This window comes from Bufo bufo, chromosome 10, assembly GCF_905171765.1.
Source record: "Bufo bufo chromosome 10, aBufBuf1.1, whole genome shotgun sequence".
Taxonomy (NCBI): Eukaryota; Metazoa; Chordata; class Amphibia; order Anura; family Bufonidae; genus Bufo; species Bufo bufo.
The window spans coordinates 145,788,630-145,808,054 of record NC_053398.1 but is presented as its reverse complement, the minus strand read 5'-3'; the positions used below and the strand labels follow the sequence as shown (position 1 = coordinate 145,808,054).

The window sequence follows — 19,425 nt, the reverse complement described above, 5'->3', positions numbered from 1 at the left end:
CGCCGGTACCTGCGCGATGTTGTTACTGGCTGCGTACCTCATGTGACCCACGCCATCGACGCACGGATGTGCGCTCTTGGGTGAGTGTTACGAGGTTGACGCGCAGTCTGTGACGTCAGTGAGGCCCTCTGGCAGCTCATTGGCTAGAGACACGTGCGCCTCTGGGCGCCATGGCGACGTATGATACTTCCGGGTTTTAGATGGGTTGAGACGCGACTGCGCATTACAGATAAGGGAACGCCGAGGAGAACTACACGAGTTCGTTGGACATGTCGTTAGCTGTGAGTTAAAGTATGAACATGTGTATCCTATTGTGTAGTGATCTGCACTAATGATGTAACGGGGTGTGTATTTTATATGAGGGGGGTATATATATGCCTATCAGATTTTGTGTCATTAGGCTTGACAAAGACTGTTACACAGTCGAAACGTTCGTTGCCATCTGTGTCTGGAGGTACGATTAAAGTATTTTTGATATTGCGGAATGCTGCCGAAGCCATCTTCTTTTCTACACGTATACGATTTGGCCTGATGGATCAAGGGCCTACGGTTAGGCTGCTGCATTGACATAGACGCATTATCCTGAGACCGCACAGTGCTGCTTCTACACTACTATTTGTCTCTACATTTGATCCGAGAGGCGTGCACTGGGGAGTTGGACGCAGTGGTGATACACATCATGGAGGGTCCCCCAGGTCCAAGTAAGAATATGGATACCTCGCCAAGACACATGTATGTATATACTGATGAGGACATACAGCGACTTATCAATGTAGATGGATGTGATGTGACATTTTTAAGCTCCCCCTCTGTTGATATCCTGAAACGTAAAGTAGAGCAGGACCTCAAGAGATTGAATACTATGGAATTACATTTGATTACCTTAAGGGAATATTACAAGCAACAGAGGATACCTAGGGGACTTAGATCTAATCTTCGCCCCAATTTATTCCCGACGAATGGTGATTTTTGTAAAGCCTTTGAAGCTATCAACAATCAATATTCTTTTGAATTAATGTTATTAAACATAGACTTTTTGCAGAAAGAGGTTGACAACCTGAGGAAAACCACAGCCGAGTTGGAAGTCCAGATCCAGGACCTCATGAGTGCTGAGGATTTTACAGTATACAAAGACAAGACCACACAACATATTGCACGACATAAGTTGGAAGTGGAACACGTCAAGAGAGATAAGTGGCATAGAGACTTAGATGATTACCAGTCTGGCAAAATATACAACTGGCAGTCATCTCAGCCACAAAGGTTTAATAGGCGTAGACGGGGTAAACGCTTTGATCAAGGCAGATTTGGCTTCAGCACTGGGGAATCTGATTCCGCTGACGAATCAGGTGCGTCTAATTTTTTAGGCCCAAGCAGAAAAAGAGGGGAGGGCGATATAGAAGGGGTGGTAGGAAACACCACCGATCCAACAAGAACCCTTCCCCCAATATCGATAGAGGCCCCCACCCATATCCAGGGGAGAGTAACGAGACGCGGACAGCGGAAATGATGAACCTGGTCGTGAACATCTCTTCCTTCCAGCTTGACAAAGCACAAATTAGTGTGCTAAGCCGTGGCCTAACATTCTGCCCTACAACATCAAGGGACTGGTTCGAGTTTGAGCTCGACTTACAAAAGTTCTTTAGACGCTTGAGACTGAAGGCTTTTTTTTCAGTTAGAAATATTGATGTACCTATTAGTCAACTTGATGTTTCCACTGATACCTTAATGTGCAAAAACTTCGATTTACGCAATAAAAGTCACTTTACTCCACCGCAAAACAACCATGTGATTGAAACCTACATCAGCTTTGTCAGGAAACGGATCGAGCAATTGAGGGTGGAGGGAACCCACCAGTTCAAACACAACCTATCTCAAGATGAGAGGCGGGCTGTTCTTGAACTGGAACACAACAAGCAATTGACGATCAAGCCAGCTGACAAGGGGGGCGCCGTGGTCGTGATGGACACCTGTAAATATATTGATGAGATCAAAAGACAGGTAGGAGATATTAATGTCTATGAGATGTTGGGCAAGGATCCGAGGTGGGACATAGCAGATATCATAGGGGTGTTATTGGATGAGGCTCTTAGTCAAGGAGTCATTGACGATGAACTAAACAGCTTTCTGCGGGTGAGCCATCCGATCACCCCTGTGATATATGTATTACCAAAGATCCACAAGAGTCTTGTGGATCCCCCTGGCCGACCTATAGTGTCGGGCAGGGGTTCCATCTTTAATCCTGTATCCATCTTTTTGGACAAAGTGTTGCGGATCCACGCGACCACGGCTCCCTCCTATATCAGTGATACTGGCCATTTCTTGACAAAGCTGAATTCACTTGATTTGCCGGCGGAGTTTTTGCTTGTGAGTTTTGATGTTGTATCCCTGTATACATCCATTGATCACTCTTATGGTCTAAATGTCGTCGATGTGGCCCTGGCCGGCACAGGGCTCTCTCCTGGGGCGCGCCGGCTGATCCTCGCCCTCCTGGAGGTGGTCCTGAGGAGGAATTATTTTCTCTTCGGGGACACCTTCTACCAGCAAAAGCGGGGTGTGGCGATGGGGTCCAATGTGGCCCCCACCTACGCAAACATCTTCATGGCGGAGGTGGAGGATCGGCTGGTGTATCACTCCACATTTTTTGAGAGAGTCCTGTGCTGGTGGCGCTACATCGACGACATTTTCTTGATTTGGACGGGGACTGTGCCTGAGTTGGATGAGTTCCATGCGCACCTGAACTCTGGGGTCCGGGACCTGCAGTTCACCGTGATGCATTCTGCCCGTGAGCTGCGGTTCCTTGACGTCCGAGTTCAGGTGCTCAATGGAAGGATCTGTACTGATCTCTTCCAAAAACCTACAGACAAGAACACCTTGTTAATGTATGACAGTAGTCACCCTCAGAATATGGTAAGCTCCCTTCCGTGGAGTCAATTACTTAGAGTACGTCGCATCGTATCAGATGACACCCTCTTTGAATTCAGAGTTGATGAGATGTGCGATAAGTTTAGTAAGAGAGGTTATCCCACCAAATTGATTAACCGTACCAAGCATAGGATTACATCTATGGAACGTTGTTCCACTTTGGTAAAGAAACCACAGAAACATGAGACCCCCCGAATTCCATTTGTATCCATCTTTGGGAGTGATAGCGGCAATATAGCCACCATCCTACGTCAGGAATGGCAGATCCTGCAGAAAGGATTGCCTACAGTCACTGAATTTTCAGTTCCCCCAATGATGGCATACAAACGGAGCCCCAACCTACGGGATAGATTGGTGAAAGCGGATATAGGGGGTAAGGACATCGAAAGACAGAAAAGACTAGCACCAATGAGGAATGGTAATTTCCCTTGCCTTTCCTGTTGCAACTGTGGTGGCATCATGAAAGGCGACGGTTTTACACATCCCTATAGTGGTAAACGGTTCAAAATCAAGGGTCACTATACATGTAAGTCCACAGATGTGGTTTACATGATACAGTGCCCATGTAGCTTGATCTATGTGGGTGAGACTACGATGGAATTGAGGGAAAGAATTAATAAACATAAAAGTACAATAAGAACAGGTGCACTCGACAAACCGGTTGCCAAACACTTCATTGATTGCAAACATTCTATCAATCAATTGAGATTTCGGGCTATTGATAGCGTGGGATATTTGAGAAGGGGTGGGGACAGGAAGGGAATCCTGAGGAAAAAGGAACTTAAATGGATCCATACCCTTAGGTCCCTTCAACCCTTTGGTTTGAATCTAGAGTTCAATGTCTCATCCATCGATTGATGTGTGTCATTGTTTTGTCCTCTTAGTATAGGGACATTATGATTTTAACCTATATGTAGCGCATCCACCGGGGGATTGGTCCCCAAATTTATATGTCAAAGTGCTATGATGATGATCCATATGTGAAGTATACATGGGATACACTGTTTGTATTGCTATCTGTACTTGCTATGATATGTTTTTGCCCTATACCTGTTATGATCATGAATATGTACAGTCCGGCTTGATGTCCCTCTGTAATCGGGCTATTATCTGTGTTGTCTATATGTTGCACAAACCAGTTCATTTTGGATACGGATAGCACATATTTACTCCACAGTAAGCAGCGTGGATCGTGGCGTCTTCGTTGTCATGGCGCCGGTACCTGCGCGATGTTGTTACTGGCTGCGTACCTCATGTGACCCACGCCATCGACGCACGGATGTGCGCTCTTGGGTGAGTGTTACGAGGTTGACGCGCAGTCTGTGACGTCAGTGAGGCCCTCTGGCAGCTCATTGGCTAGAGACACGTGCGCCTCTGGGCGCCATGGCGACGTATGATACTTCCGGGTTTTAGATGGGTTGAGACGCGACTGCGCATTACAGATAAGGGAACGCCGAGGAGAACTACACGAGTTCGTTGGACATGTCGTTAGCTGTGAGTTAAAGTATGAACATGTGTATCCTATTGTGTAGTGATCTGCACTAATGATGTAACGGGGTGTGTATTTTATATGAGGGGGGTATATATATGCCTATCAGATTTTGTGTCATTAGGCTTGACAAAGACTGTTACACAGTCGAAACGTTCGTTGCCATCTGTGTCTGGAGGTACGATTAAAGTATTTTTGATATTGCGGAATGCTGCCGAAGCCATCTTCTTTTCTACACGTATACGATTTGGCCTGATGGATCAAGGGCCTACGGTTAGGCTGCTGCATTGACATAGACGCATTATCCTGAGACCGCACAGTGCTGCTTCTACACTACTATTTGTCTCTACATTTGATCCGAGAGGCGTGCACTGGGGAGTTGGACGCAGTGGTGATACACATCATGGAGGGTCCCCCAGGTCCAAGTAAGAATATGGATACCTCGCCAAGACACATGTATGTATATACTGATGAGGACATACAGCGACTTATCAATGTAGATGGATGTGATGTGACATTTTTAAGCTCCCCCTCTGTTGATATCCTGAAACGTAAAGTAGAGCAGGACCTCAAGAGATTGAATACTATGGAATTACATTTGATTACCTTAAGGGAATATTACAAGCAACAGAGGATACCTAGGGGACTTAGATCTAATCTTCGCCCCAATTTATTCCCGACGAATGGTGATTTTTGTAAAGCCTTTGAAGCTATCAACAATCAATATTCTTTTGAATTAATGTTATTAAACATAGACTTTTTGCAGAAAGAGGTTGACAACCTGAGGAAAACCACAGCCGAGTTGGAAGTCCAGATCCAGGACCTCATGAGTGCTGAGGATTTTACAGTATACAAAGACAAGACCACACAACATATTGCACGACATAAGTTGGAAGTGGAACACGTCAAGAGAGATAAGTGGCATAGAGACTTAGATGATTACCAGTCTGGCAAAATATACAACTGGCAGTCATCTCAGCCACAAAGGTTTAATAGGCGTAGACGGGGTAAACGCTTTGATCAAGGCAGATTTGGCTTCAGCACTGGGGAATCTGATTCCGCTGACGAATCAGGTGCGTCTAATTTTTTAGGCCCAAGCAGAAAAAGAGGGGAGGGCGATATAGAAGGGGTGGTAGGAAACACCACCGATCCAACAAGAACCCTTCCCCCAATATCGATAGAGGCCCCCACCCATATCCAGGGGAGAGTAACGAGACGCGGACAGCGGAAATGATGAACCTGGTCGTGAACATCTCTTCCTTCCAGCTTGACAAAGCACAAATTAGTGTGCTAAGCCGTGGCCTAACATTCTGCCCTACAACATCAAGGGACTGGTTCGAGTTTGAGCTCGACTTACAAAAGTTCTTTAGACGCTTGAGACTGAAGGCTTTTTTTTCAGTTAGAAATATTGATGTACCTATTAGTCAACTTGATGTTTCCACTGATACCTTAATGTGCAAAAACTTCGATTTACGCAATAAAAGTCACTTTACTCCACCGCAAAACAACCATGTGATTGAAACCTACATCAGCTTTGTCAGGAAACGGATCGAGCAATTGAGGGTGGAGGGAACCCACCAGTTCAAACACAACCTATCTCAAGATGAGAGGCGGGCTGTTCTTGAACTGGAACACAACAAGCAATTGACGATCAAGCCAGCTGACAAGGGGGGCGCCGTGGTCGTGATGGACACCTGTAAATATATTGATGAGATCAAAAGACAGGTAGGAGATATTAATGTCTATGAGATGTTGGGCAAGGATCCGAGGTGGGACATAGCAGATATCATAGGGGTGTTATTGGATGAGGCTCTTAGTCAAGGAGTCATTGACGATGAACTAAACAGCTTTCTGCGGGTGAGCCATCCGATCACCCCTGTGATATATGTATTACCAAAGATCCACAAGAGTCTTGTGGATCCCCCTGGCCGACCTATAGTGTCGGGCAGGGGTTCCATCTTTAATCCTGTATCCATCTTTTTGGACAAAGTGTTGCGGATCCACGCGACCACGGCTCCCTCCTATATCAGTGATACTGGCCATTTCTTGACAAAGCTGAATTCACTTGATTTGCCGGCGGAGTTTTTGCTTGTGAGTTTTGATGTTGTATCCCTGTATACATCCATTGATCACTCTTATGGTCTAAATGTCGTCGATGTGGCCCTGGCCGGCACAGGGCTCTCTCCTGGGGCGCGCCGGCTGATCCTCGCCCTCCTGGAGGTGGTCCTGAGGAGGAATTATTTTCTCTTCGGGGACACCTTCTACCAGCAAAAGCGGGGTGTGGCGATGGGGTCCAATGTGGCCCCCACCTACGCAAACATCTTCATGGCGGAGGTGGAGGATCGGCTGGTGTATCACTCCACATTTTTTGAGAGAGTCCTGTGCTGGTGGCGCTACATCGACGACATTTTCTTGATTTGGACGGGGACTGTGCCTGAGTTGGATGAGTTCCATGCGCACCTGAACTCTGGGGTCCGGGACCTGCAGTTCACCGTGATGCATTCTGCCCGTGAGCTGCAGTTCCTTGACGTCCGAGTTCAGGTGCTCAATGGAAGGATCTGTACTGATCTCTTCCAAAAACCTACAGACAAGAACACCTTGTTAATGTATGACAGTAGTCACCCTCAGAATATGGTAAGCTCCCTTCCGTGGAGTCAATTACTTAGAGTACGTCGCATCGTATCAGATGACACCCTCTTTGAATTCAGAGTTGATGAGATGTGCGATAAGTTTAGTAAGAGAGGTTATCCCACCAAATTGATTAACCGTACCAAGCATAGGATTACATCTATGGAACGTTGTTCCACTTTGGTAAAGAAACCACAGAAACATGAGACCCCCCGAATTCCATTTGTATCCATCTTTGGGAGTGATAGCGGCAATATAGCCACCATCCTACGTCAGGAATGGCAGATCCTGCAGAAAGGATTGCCTACAGTCACTGAATTTTCAGTTCCCCCAATGATGGCATACAAACGGAGCCCCAACCTACGGGATAGATTGGTGAAAGCGGATATAGGGGGTAAGGACATCGAAAGACAGAAAAGACTAGCACCAATGAGGAATGGTAATTTCCCTTGCCTTTCCTGTTGCAACTGTGGTGGCATCATGAAAGGCGACGGTTTTACACATCCCTATAGTGGTAAACGGTTCAAAATCAAGGGTCACTATACATGTAAGTCCACAGATGTGGTTTACATGATACAGTGCCCATGTAGCTTGATCTATGTGGGTGAGACTACGATGGAATTGAGGGAAAGAATTAATAAACATAAAAGTACAATAAGAACAGGTGCACTCGACAAACCGGTTGCCAAACACTTCATTGATTGCAAACATTCTATCAATCAATTGAGATTTCGGGCTATTGATAGCGTGGGATATTTGAGAAGGGGTGGGGACAGGAAGGGAATCCTGAGGAAAAAGGAACTTAAATGGATCCATACCCTTAGGTCCCTTCAACCCTTTGGTTTGAATCTAGAGTTCAATGTCTCATCCATCGATTGATGTGTGTCATTGTTTTGTCCTCTTAGTATAGGGACATTATGATTTTAACCTATATGTAGCGCATCCACCGGGGGATTGGTCCCCAAATTTATATGTCAAAGTGCTATGATGATGATCCATATGTGAAGTATACATGGGATACACTGTTTGTATTGCTATCTGTACTTGCTATGATATGTTTTTGCCCTATACCTGTTATGATCATGAATATGTACAGTCCGGCTTGATGTCCCTCTGTAATCGGGCTATTATCTGTGTTGTCTATATGTTGCACAAACCAGTTCATTTTGGATACGGATAGCACATATTTACTCCACAGTAAGCAGCGTGGATCGTGGCGTCTTCGTTGTCATGGCGCCGGTACCTGCGCGATGTTGTTACTGGCTGCGTACCTCATGTGACCCACGCCATCGACGCACGGATGTGCGCTCTTGGGTGAGTGTTACGAGGTTGACGCGCAGTCTGTGACGTCAGTGAGGCCCTCTGGCAGCTCATTGGCTAGAGACACGTGCGCCTCTGGGCGCCATGGCGACGTATGATACTTCCGGGTTTTAGATGGGTTGAGACGCGACTGCGCATTACAGATAAGGGAACGCCGAGGAGAACTACACGAGTTCGTTGGACATGTCGTTAGCTGTGAGTTAAAGTATGAACATGTGTATCCTATTGTGTAGTGATCTGCACTAATGATGTAACGGGGTGTGTATTTTATATGAGGGGGGTATATATATGCCTATCAGATTTTGTGTCATTAGGCTTGACAAAGACTGTTACACAGTCGAAACGTTCGTTGCCATCTGTGTCTGGAGGTACGATTAAAGTATTTTTGATATTGCGGAATGCTGCCGAAGCCATCTTCTTTTCTACACGTGTCTGAAGGTGAAGTCTGAGGAAGAGATCCTGTCTATCGGAGCTTCTATGGTACGACCAGCAGGGCGGTATTTACAAGGCACATAAGGGCACGTGCCTAGGGCATCAGAAAGAAGGGGACGGCACTGCATAGAGAAAATAACCTTCTGTGTTGTTTGGTTCACCTTCCTGCTGCTTCTCGGGTCTCCTCATGACAAACCTGTCTATTTTAGGTATAATGGGATTTAACCGTATCAATGCTTCCCTACAGCTAATGCAACCAGAATCTCTTCAGAAAGGGGGAGTGAGGGTTAAATCCCCTGATTGTAGCTGCAAGAAACAAAAGCGATGAGGAGACATCAGGGCAGTCAGATGAGGAGACATCAGGGCAGTCAGATGAGGAGACATCAGGGCAGTCAGATGAGGAGAAAGGTGAGGCCGGTGTATGGCCTGTCTGTACACTGTCTGTCACACAGCAGACCCCTCCATGATCCACATACTTTTTATGTAAAACTTCTTAGATGTTTTATTTTAGACCGACCAGAGACTACTGATCGTGGGTATAACAGACTGTGATACTCCTGTACTGCTGAGTATCATGCTTCTGGCAGGGCCTAATAGGCTTCTGGAGCTGGAGGCCATCGCACAGCCCCCTGTCGACACACTGCCTATCCTCTGCTCCAGTGTCCCCATGACCACACTGCCTGTCCTCTGCTCCAGTGTCCCCATGACCACACTGCCTGTCCTCTGCTCCAGTGTCCCCCTGACCACACTGCCTGTCCTCTGCTCCAGTGTCCCCATGACCACACTGCCTGTCCTCTGCTCCAGTGTCCCCATGACCACACTGCCTGTCCTCTGCTCCAGTGTCCCCATGACCACAATGCCTGTCCTCTGCTCCAGTGTCCCCATGACCACAATGCCTGTCCTCTGCTCCAGTGTCCCCATGACCACACTGCCTGTCCTCTGCTCCAGTGTCCCCATGACCACACTGCCTGTCCTCTGCTCCAGTGTCCCCATGACCACACTACCTGTCCTCTGCTCTAGTGTCCCCATGACCACATTGCCTGTACTCTGCTCCAATGTCCCCATGACCACACTGCCTGTCCTCTGCTCCAGTGTCCCCATGACCACACTGCCTGTCCTCTGCTCCAGTGTCCCCATGACCTGTCCTCTGCTCCAGTGTCCCCATGACCACACTGCCTGTCCTCTGCTCCAGTGTCCCCATGACCACACTGCCTGTCCTCTGCTCCAGTGTCCCCATGACCTGTCCTCTGCTCCAGTGTCCCCATGACCACACTGCCTGTCCTCTGCTCCAGTGTCCCCATGACCACACTGCCTGTCCTCTGCTCCAGTGTCCCCATGACCACACTACCTGTCCTCTGCTCCAGTGTCCCCATGACCACATTGCCTGTCCTCTGCTCCAGTGTCCCCATGACCACAATGTCTATCCTCTGCTCCAGTGTCCCCATGACCACATTGCCTGTCCTCTGCTCCAGTGTCCCCATGACCACACTGCCTGTCCTCTGCTCCAGTGTCCCCATGACCACACTGCCTATCCTCTGCTCCAGTGTCCCCATGACCACACTGCCTGTCCTCTGCTCCAGTGTCCCCATGACCACATTGCCTGTCCTCTGCTCCAGTGCCCCCATGACCACACTGCCTGTCCTCTGCTCCAGTGTCCCCATGACCACACAGCCTGTCCTCTGCTCCAGTGTCCCCATGACCACACTGCCTATCCTCTGCTCCAGTGTCCCCATGACTACACTGTCTGTCCTCTGCTCCAGTGTCCCCATGACCACACTGCATGTCCTCTGCTCCAGTGTCCCCATGACCACAATGCCTGTCCTCTGCTCCAGTGTCCCCATGACCACAATGCCTGTCTTCTGCTCCAGTGTCCCCATGACCACAATGCCTGTCCTCTGCTCCAGTGTCCCCATGACCACACTGCCTGTCCTCTGCTCCAGTGTCCCCATGACCACACTGCCTGTCCTCTGCTCTGGCAGTTCATCCTTGTCACAGGGATCCAAATCGCCGCCCACACCTTGACTGCCGCTTTGGGGGTGTATTCTCACATGCGCACAGGCTTATGGGTAGCTTTCATGGGGTCCACTGCTCACCAGTCACTTTTCTCTACCTCCAGCACTTCATGCCTCTGCCTGCGAGCATCGATGGGGCGTTCTTCCCTAAACCTGTGGAACAGATTCTGGCTGATAAAGAGGTGAACCCTGTGCCATTTATGACTGGAGTCAACAACCAGGAGTTTGGATGGAACCTCCCATCGGTAAGAATGACACAGGAGGACATCCTTGGATAATCCTAATGATCTCCACAATGATGAGAGTTCTACTTCTTTCATTCCCAGACTATGAACATCACAGGAATAAGAGAAGGAATGGTGCACGAAATCCTGAAGAACTTCCCAATTATGGTAGGTGACCGCGGGGGTATGGGGTATGGAAAGTCAGCGTTCTTATTATACTTGTGGATAAGACTGTGAATATGTGTCTATGAAGACGATAACAAAGACGGCACTTTTTGTACCTTACGGACTGGATTTCCATTGGAGAATTGCCCTTTATATGAATTATTGGAGGACGGTTTGGCGGAGTGGAGTGAGGCTCTACTGTGGGCAATGGCTGGAGTTTATCCATGTGGGGACTCAATTGAGGATCGGGAACTACTTGTAGTAACATTCTGAGAACGTCTTCATATATTTCAGGGTATATTCTCTGGCGCCATTAGTCTCCTGCTAGACGAGTATGTCGGAGATGAGACTGACCCTGCTGAAATCCGGAAACGCTTCGTAGATCTGGTTGGAGACCTCATCTTTGTCATCCCGGCGCTGAGAATGGCCAAGTATCACAGAGGTATGTGGCACAAGAATGACCTCCTCGTGTATACTGTGTCCCTGGTACACTGGTCTCAGGGCATTTCACCCTTTTTAATGCCCCGTGCAGAGCATCGCTCCTGTGACACTAACCTTCTCTCATTATAGATTCTGGCCATCCCACCTACTTTTACGAGTTCCAGCACCGTCCATCTTTGTTTGCAGACTCTAAGCCGGACTTTGTGAAGGCCGATCACGGGGAAGAGCTGTTCTTTGTGATAGGAGGTCCATTTTTGAAGGGCGACATTTTGTTCACAGGTGAAGAATGGTCGGGGGTCTTCTTTATTATGAACCCTCATGCAGTTTGTACTTTCCTCCATGTTTTGTCCTTATTTTCCACAATGACGCGGCGTCATGACACAGAGTCGGTTCCCCCTTTATTGTGCCTGTTATTATAATGTTCTGACTCCACGCCGTGCCCTGTGCGGTTGTCAGCTCCGGTGTCTTGTACACTTATCCACCACGTTGTTTGGTCTGACTTTCTGGTTTTATTCACAGGAGCCTTCACAAAGGAAGAGGAGGATCTGAGCAGGACCTTCATGAGATACTGGGCCAACTTTGCCCGCACTGGGTATGAGACTGGAGCTGTGTCAGATGGCGTGTGTGGGTGACGGGCAGATCCTATATGTGGTGTATCGGCTGTAGTGGTGGGTCCACACTGTTCCTGACGCACAACGCCCCATGCTGTAGTCCGTTCACCCCCAGACTCCTCGAGCATCAGTCATCGATCACTGTACATTCTCCTTGGTCTGGATGATGCTGATCCATTTCTCCTCTTCCACAGTGATCCCAATGGGCCGGGCCTGGTCCACTGGCCACAGTACGACCACGATGAAGACTTCCTGGAGATTGACCTGGAGCAGAAAGCTTCCAAGCAACTGAAGGCAGCAAAGTACGAATTCTGGACCAAAGACCTTCCTCAAAAGATGGCGGAGGAAAAGGCAGAGCGCACAGAGCTGTAAACGTCTCCAAAGACGACATCCGGGAGGAAGGACTGTGCCCCGATATGTCCCCACAAACCACGGGTGTGGCAGTAAGGGGGGTCACCCCTCACCTCCAATGTTTATTTTCTAAGAGAACAACCATTTGGCCAGAAGTCCACGATGAGGACACTGACTCCTATACCAAAGCCAGCTGTAAGACCGCCCTGCGGAGAGATCTTACGTGTCAGCCACATGCGCCCCCACAGAGGGTACAGAGCACCTTCTGAACCCCAATATATAGAATGAATGGACGTTACTTATACTAAATCACAACAGTCAGCAAGCTGGCAAACAGAAATCTCCTAACAACTTGGCTGAATTCCTGTAATGCAGGGGGGCACAGAGCCAGCTGAAAAGATCACACTGAACCAGAAGGGAATGCAGTGAGATTTCAGCTCTGAGGCTCCAGATTAGAGGGTGCAGCTCTGGAGTATAATTGCTGGGGTTATTGTACATTACTCTCTATAAATTGTGTAATGTGGAGAGCAGGGACGCCGCTGTTCTGCACAGCTAGATCTGTCTATGCTGGGAGTTGTAGTCTCACAGCAGCCAACCACCATTGTACCAGAGACTGATCATCTGATTTGCCATTAAATTAAGGTCCGTATTTGCCGCCTGGTCTCTGATGCCGCAGACGCCGACACCTCTTGCGTGCAGAGTTATTCTTGTCATCAAAACCAGGCGATGCGGCCACAAATGTGAAAACAGCCTGAGGGTATGACCGCGTGGCCAAAAACACACTCCAGAAAAATAAAACATGTATTCCGTGGCAGAAATCCAAGACCCCCGTACAGAGACACGTCTGTATCTCCAGACCCCTCTGTCCCCAAGTTATGTCCCAAAAACAAAGGGACTGGGTATGTTCTCTTCTGCTGGCTGCAGGTCCTCATACACATGCTGTCGGGGGATCTGGTGTGAAGCCGGGGCCAGGACTCAGTCTGCTGCCCCTGCACCATGAAGACCTACAGACCGGTCTGACAGAGACACATACAGGGGTACACAAGGATACCGGGGGATTCAGAGATACAGGGGTACACAGAGATATAGGGATAAGCAAAGATAGAAGCATACACAAATAAAAGGGTACACAGAGAGGGACGCAGAGATACAGGGGGACACAGCTCAGCAGTTACTCATCAGTCTGTCGCCCCAGCGATTATTTGAATGCTCCCACCACAGTTATCAGGATGCGCCCCCCACCCCCAGTTAACAGACTGTGCCCCACACAGTTATCAGGATGTCCCCCCAAAACTCCCCCATCCCCCTCCCTATACTTGGAGCATGTCATTGTGTATTTCCATAGCACAGCACCTCTCCTCATGTTCCGGGTGATCATCGCCCCCTCCCCCCCACTCGTTGGCCCATGTTCAGGTTGCACAATGCCATTTTAATAACAGCAATTATGGCAAAAGAGAAAAGGGAGAGGCGCTCATAGGGTAGTAAGCGATGATACGCAGATAAACGTGATGGATAGAATGTGCTCACCTTTGGGTGTTGTGCAGGTGTAAGCGCACAACAGGTTTAGACACACAATAGGTTGGGAGGGTGAGTGAGGTCCGTGCTGCCGGTACCCGTTCAGTCCCTTTGGATGGAGTTGCCAAAAACTCCTAGGGATTGTTAAGGGCGAGAAGAGTGATTTGTGTCCGAAAACACACGATAGGGTACCTCTTTGGCGCACAGGGACGACCACAGTTTCAGGTTTTTAGGTATAAATACTATTTATTGTTCAGTTGACAACGCGTTTCGGAGTTTATAACTCCTTTTTCAAGTCTAAAGTGAAACAACAAAGAAAAAGAGGGGAAGAATTGCCGAAGCTAAAAGAAATAACCCAAAAATCCACAGAAAGGGCCCCCACACGGTTGGGGGGAGGATATACACTCACCTAAAGAATTATTAGTGCCCCCATACTAATACGGTGTTGGACCCCCTTTTGCCTTCAGAACTGCCTTAATTCTACGTGGCATTGATTCCACAAGGTGCTGATAGCATTCTTTAGAAATGTTGGCCCATATTGATAGGATAGCATCTTGCAGGTGATGGAGATTTGAGGGATGCACATCCAGGGCACGAAGCTCCCGTTCCACCACATCCCAAAGATGCTCTATTGGGTTGAGATCTGGTGACTGTGGGGCCATTTTAGTGCAGTGAACTCATTGTCATGTTCAAGAAACCAATGTGAAATGATTGGAGCTTTGTGACGTGGTGCATTATCCTGCTGGAAGTAGCCATCAGAGGATGGATACATGTTCTCATTCTGTTTACGCCAAATTCAGACTCTACCATTTGAATGTCTCAACAGAAATCGAGACTCATCAGACCAGGCAACATTTTTCCAGTCTTCAACAGCCCAATTTTGGTGAGCTCGTGCAAATTGTAGCCTCTTTTTCTTATTTGTAGTGGAGATGAGTGGTACCCGGTGGGGTCTTCTGCTGTTGTAGCCCCTCCGCCTCAAGGTTGTGCGTGTTGTGGCTTCACAAATGCTTTGCTGCAGACCTCGGTTGTAACGAGTGGTTATTTCAGCCAACGTTGCTCTTCTATCAGCTTGAATCAGTCGGCCCATTCTCCTCTGACCTCCAGCATCCACAAGGCATTTTCACCCACAGGACAGCCGCATACTGGATGTTTTTCCCTTTTCACACCATTCTTTGTAAACCCTAGAAATGGTTGTGCGTGAAAATCCCAGTAACTGAGCAGATTGTGAAATACTCATATCGGCCCGTCTGGCACCAACAACCATGCCACGCTCAAAATTGCTTAAATCACCTTTCTCTCCCATTCTGACATTCAGTTTGGAGTTCAGGAGATTGTCTTGACCAGGAGCACCCCCCTAAATGCATCGAAGCAACTGCCATGTGATTGGTTGACTAGATAATTGCATCAATGAGAAATAGAACAGGTGTTCCTAATAATTCTTTAGGTGAGTGTATATATATATAAAAAAATTGAATATATTAAATTCAACGTGTAATATACTTTTTATACATATATATATATTTTTATATGCTGTAATTTTAATCAATTGATTTATTCACTATAACTGAATTTTATGCGCACATATGTATGAAATTTTTATTTATTTTTTTATATATATATATCCTCCCCCCAACCGTGTGGGGGCCCTTTCTGTGGATTTTTTGTTATTTCTTTTAGCTTCGGCAATTCTTCCCCTCTTTTTCTTTGTTGTTTCACTTTAGACTTGAAAAAAGGAGTTATAAACTCCGAAACGCGTTATCAACTGAACAATAAATAGTATTTATACCTAAAAACCTGAAACTGTGGTCGTCCCTGTGCGCCAAAGAGGTACCCTATCGTGTGTTTTCGGACACAAATCACTCTTCTCGAGTTTAATAACAGGGCAGGCAGTGCACAGGCAGCTAGATAGAACACAGTCCAGCTCTCCAGTGGTAAAGGTGAAGCAGTATGCCCCACGGAATCCCTCCGTGGGCAAGTCCGCCTTCTTCTCCATCTCCTTTAATTTGCCCCGACCTCTGCTGAGGAGCCCGTGTACTGCTACACAGTGCTCCGACCCCCACACAGCAAGAATAACGCTTGCGCTACACTATCCTGTAAACCTGACAAAAATATATCTAGGCCGATATCATTCAGATGTACACCATCCGGCCTCATTAGGCGTATGTTGTCCCCTTCCAGCTGGCGATGCCTCCCCCGCCCTGGATCCAAGAAATTGTAAAATCCTGGTACTGACCGCTCTCCTCGCGCGTTCTATTGCCTGCAAATCCCTAGCTCCTTGCCACATGACTTTGGGGATAATTTCCGACCACACATTAACCACTTCATGAAAGAAAGCGGGGATACGTTCTAAATTTGCTCTGATGAGGGTAATGAGCTCCGCAATTTTTAATAGGCAGAGGTCATTGCCCCCCCTTCCCGCATGAATGACCAATATAATAGGAGAGCGAACTGTCCTACTGAACTGGACAGCCTCTGGAAGGACCTGTGACCAGCGCAGCCCCCGGAGACCTCGCCAAACAACCTGAACATTCCTGAACCCGAGGCTACGGCCGCCAGGCCTGTATTCAGCGCTTTGTCCTGCCCAGAAAATATAAGAGTGTCCAATGAAGCAGATGGTGCGCTGGCTGAAATCTGAGAATTAAATGAAATCAATAAGTGCGGGCGGATATAGGAGGCAAAACGCGCAGACCTCCATCTGCCAATACGTTGTACTCCTGATTCCGGCAACCCGGCCCTTGCTGCTTCTGTAGCCGCGCCTATTCGGAAAGAATGTGTGCCAAACTCAAGACACTGGGAGATCTAACGCCAATAGACAGCGGTGGACAATTGCTTTAAATTGAAAACTCGTTAACTCGTAGTGGGCTGCTGTCAGTGTGTAGCAGGAAAGCTGGGCCTTGGGCGCGCGTGCGCATCCACATTGAAACCACCGCATGCGGGCATATAGGGCCCTCCACCTTATGTAAAGGAACCATGCGCCATTACATCCGTCTTGGAGCGACGAATGAGTACCCTAAACCTAAAGGAAGACTCAGTGATGAAAACATCGCCTGCGCCTAAACGGGAGCGAGATGTGCTAACTAGTTCACCGATTCGGAGTGCAGCAAAAAATGCTAAGCAGAACGCGGCCTTGAACAGTAAGGTTTCATAAGCAGAAGCGCAAACGGCGGGCAATACATTGCAAAGGGAGTAAGATACTGGGCGCCTGCGCTCGCGGCGCGTGTGCTCTTAGCGCCAGCCGTTAATAGCTTGGCAGATTAAGAAATGTTTTGTAACGTCCGGCCAGCCCCGCAGCTTGAGGTAAAAACTCACTCCTGCTAGCCTACGCTGTGCAGCCACAGCAGAAACCCCTTTATCTCTTAGCTGTAATAGATACCAGATCGTCACCTGTAAACTAACCGCCGGCAAAGTCCCTATGGTAGTACTCCTCGCTGTCACCGCCAGCTCTCTGAGAAGGTCTGGCAGATGTTCTTCTCTACCTCTTGCATGATGTTCTTTGTTTTGGTTTCACTTTGTCATCTCCTTTCCTTCTCCCAGCTGTCACCTATTTACACTAATTGCCTCCCTTTATATTCCCTCCCATACTGCCTCACTTTGCGGTTTATACTACTTCCTGGATTGAAGTGTGCACTGCTGGAGACTTCTGTTACTGCTTGTTCAGATAAGTCCTTTCATGTATTGTGTTTGCTTGCTGGCTTGATTCTAGGTGACCCTGACTCCCTCCGTATTTAGTGCAGGGAGACGGTGGTCGTGTCCCCTCACTATTATAGGGTTTTCAGGTGTCACACAGTCTAGGTACGAGGGCATGCAATCATTTACCTCTGAGACCCTTGTATGTGCTTAGCAGTCAGGGTGAGCTCTTAGGGTTTTATAGGGGTCACCTTTATGCTACTTAGTTTGGGATCAAGCCAGTCGGATGTTTATCCATAACTTCCAGCTATATGCAACATCATCCGTGACACTCGCCCGCGCACACCATTCAGCCCATGCCTTACCATGTCCTGACTAAGTCGATGGCGTAACTGACGCCCTCAACAGTGACATCAGACGTTCATCAGCAAGTCCCATAGCTGCGGCGGACAGGGAAGGCCTTCCTTGATTGCTCCCGGCAAGATCATCCGTGACACTCGCCCGCGCACACCATTCAGCCCATGCCTTACCATGTCCTGACTAAGTCGATGGCGTAACTGACGCCCTCAACAGTGACATCAGACGTTCATCAGCAAGTCCCATAGCTGCGGCGGACAGGGAAGGCCTTCCTTGATTGCTCCCGGCAAGATACTCCGGAACCCCTGCCAGTGGAAAGGAGAAAGTGCATCGGCGGCCGAATTATGTACGCCTGGGACATGGCGAGCACGGAACCAGATGTTTAGCTCTAAACAGCGGAGAACTAAATGCTGCAGTAAAGCAAGTACAGGAGGGGATGAAGAGGTTAGCTTATTTATGCTAAAAACCACTGCCATGTTATCTGTCCAAAAACATACCCGCTGATTTGCGAATTTGTGTCCCCATAAGCTTACTGCTTTGAGGAGTATAATATTGGAGCAGAAACCAGAGGAACGCCAATCATCCGGCCAAGGAGCGGAGCACCACTCGCTGCCAAATACTGCCCTAAAACTGGTAGAACCAGCTGCATCAGTGAATAATGCCAAATCAGGCGTTGATATTTCGGGGCCTTAATAACGCGTGTGGCCGTTATATGAATCCAAAAATGTATTCCACACCTGCAAATCCACTTTCATTTGTTTTGTCAAGCGGATGTGGTGATCTGGTTTGGCGACACCGCGGGTAGACAGGGATAAACGAGCGGGAAAAAAACTCGACCCATGGGCATATTTCTGCACGCAAAAACTAGTAGTCCTAACAGGGACTGCATTTGTCGCAACGTGGCTGATTTAGTTGAGCCGAAACCTTGAATTAACCTGACTAGTTTTTGTAATTTATCCTGAGGGAGGCGAAAAACCATGGAGATAGTATCAATTTCAATACCTAGGAATGTAATAGTAGTAGCGGGGCCGCAAGTTTTCTCTTCCGATAGGGGCACACCGAACTTAGACATAAAGAAGCGGAATGTGTTAAGGAGGCATTGGTTTGTATTGCCCAGGGACACAAATAGGAAATCATCCAAGTAGTGTGTTATATGTAAACTTTTTTATTTTAAAGGTATTTCAAAAATATAACCTGTGGAGTTACATCACTCCAAATGAATAAATGAAAACATTTCTTTACATTTTTGAAAAATAATATGCATATATCCATATCAAAAGAAATAAAGTCATTGATACAAGAACAAATAAAATATGACAAACATGGAA

The 19,425-nt window shown here is 47.8% G+C and overlaps 1 protein-coding gene across 1 annotated transcript in view; it reads left to right on the top strand.

Moving 5' to 3' along the window:
- Positions 1–12,625, top strand: part of LOC120981078 (fatty acyl-CoA hydrolase precursor, medium chain-like) — a 30,771-nt gene extending 18,146 nt beyond the window's left edge. Inside the window, exons 8-14 of the mRNA XM_040410558.1 lie at positions 8,801–8,842; positions 10,911–11,051; positions 11,133–11,198; positions 11,490–11,637; positions 11,766–11,915; positions 12,156–12,228; positions 12,442–12,625. Of these exons, the coding sequence (XP_040266492.1) occupies positions 8,801–8,842; positions 10,911–11,051; positions 11,133–11,198; positions 11,490–11,637; positions 11,766–11,915; positions 12,156–12,228; positions 12,442–12,619 (798 nt within the window). The 3' untranslated portion in view covers positions 12,620–12,625. The remainder of the gene's footprint in view (positions 1–8,800; positions 8,843–10,910; positions 11,052–11,132; positions 11,199–11,489; positions 11,638–11,765; positions 11,916–12,155; positions 12,229–12,441) is intronic.
- Positions 12,626–19,425: the final 6,800 nt, after the last annotated feature.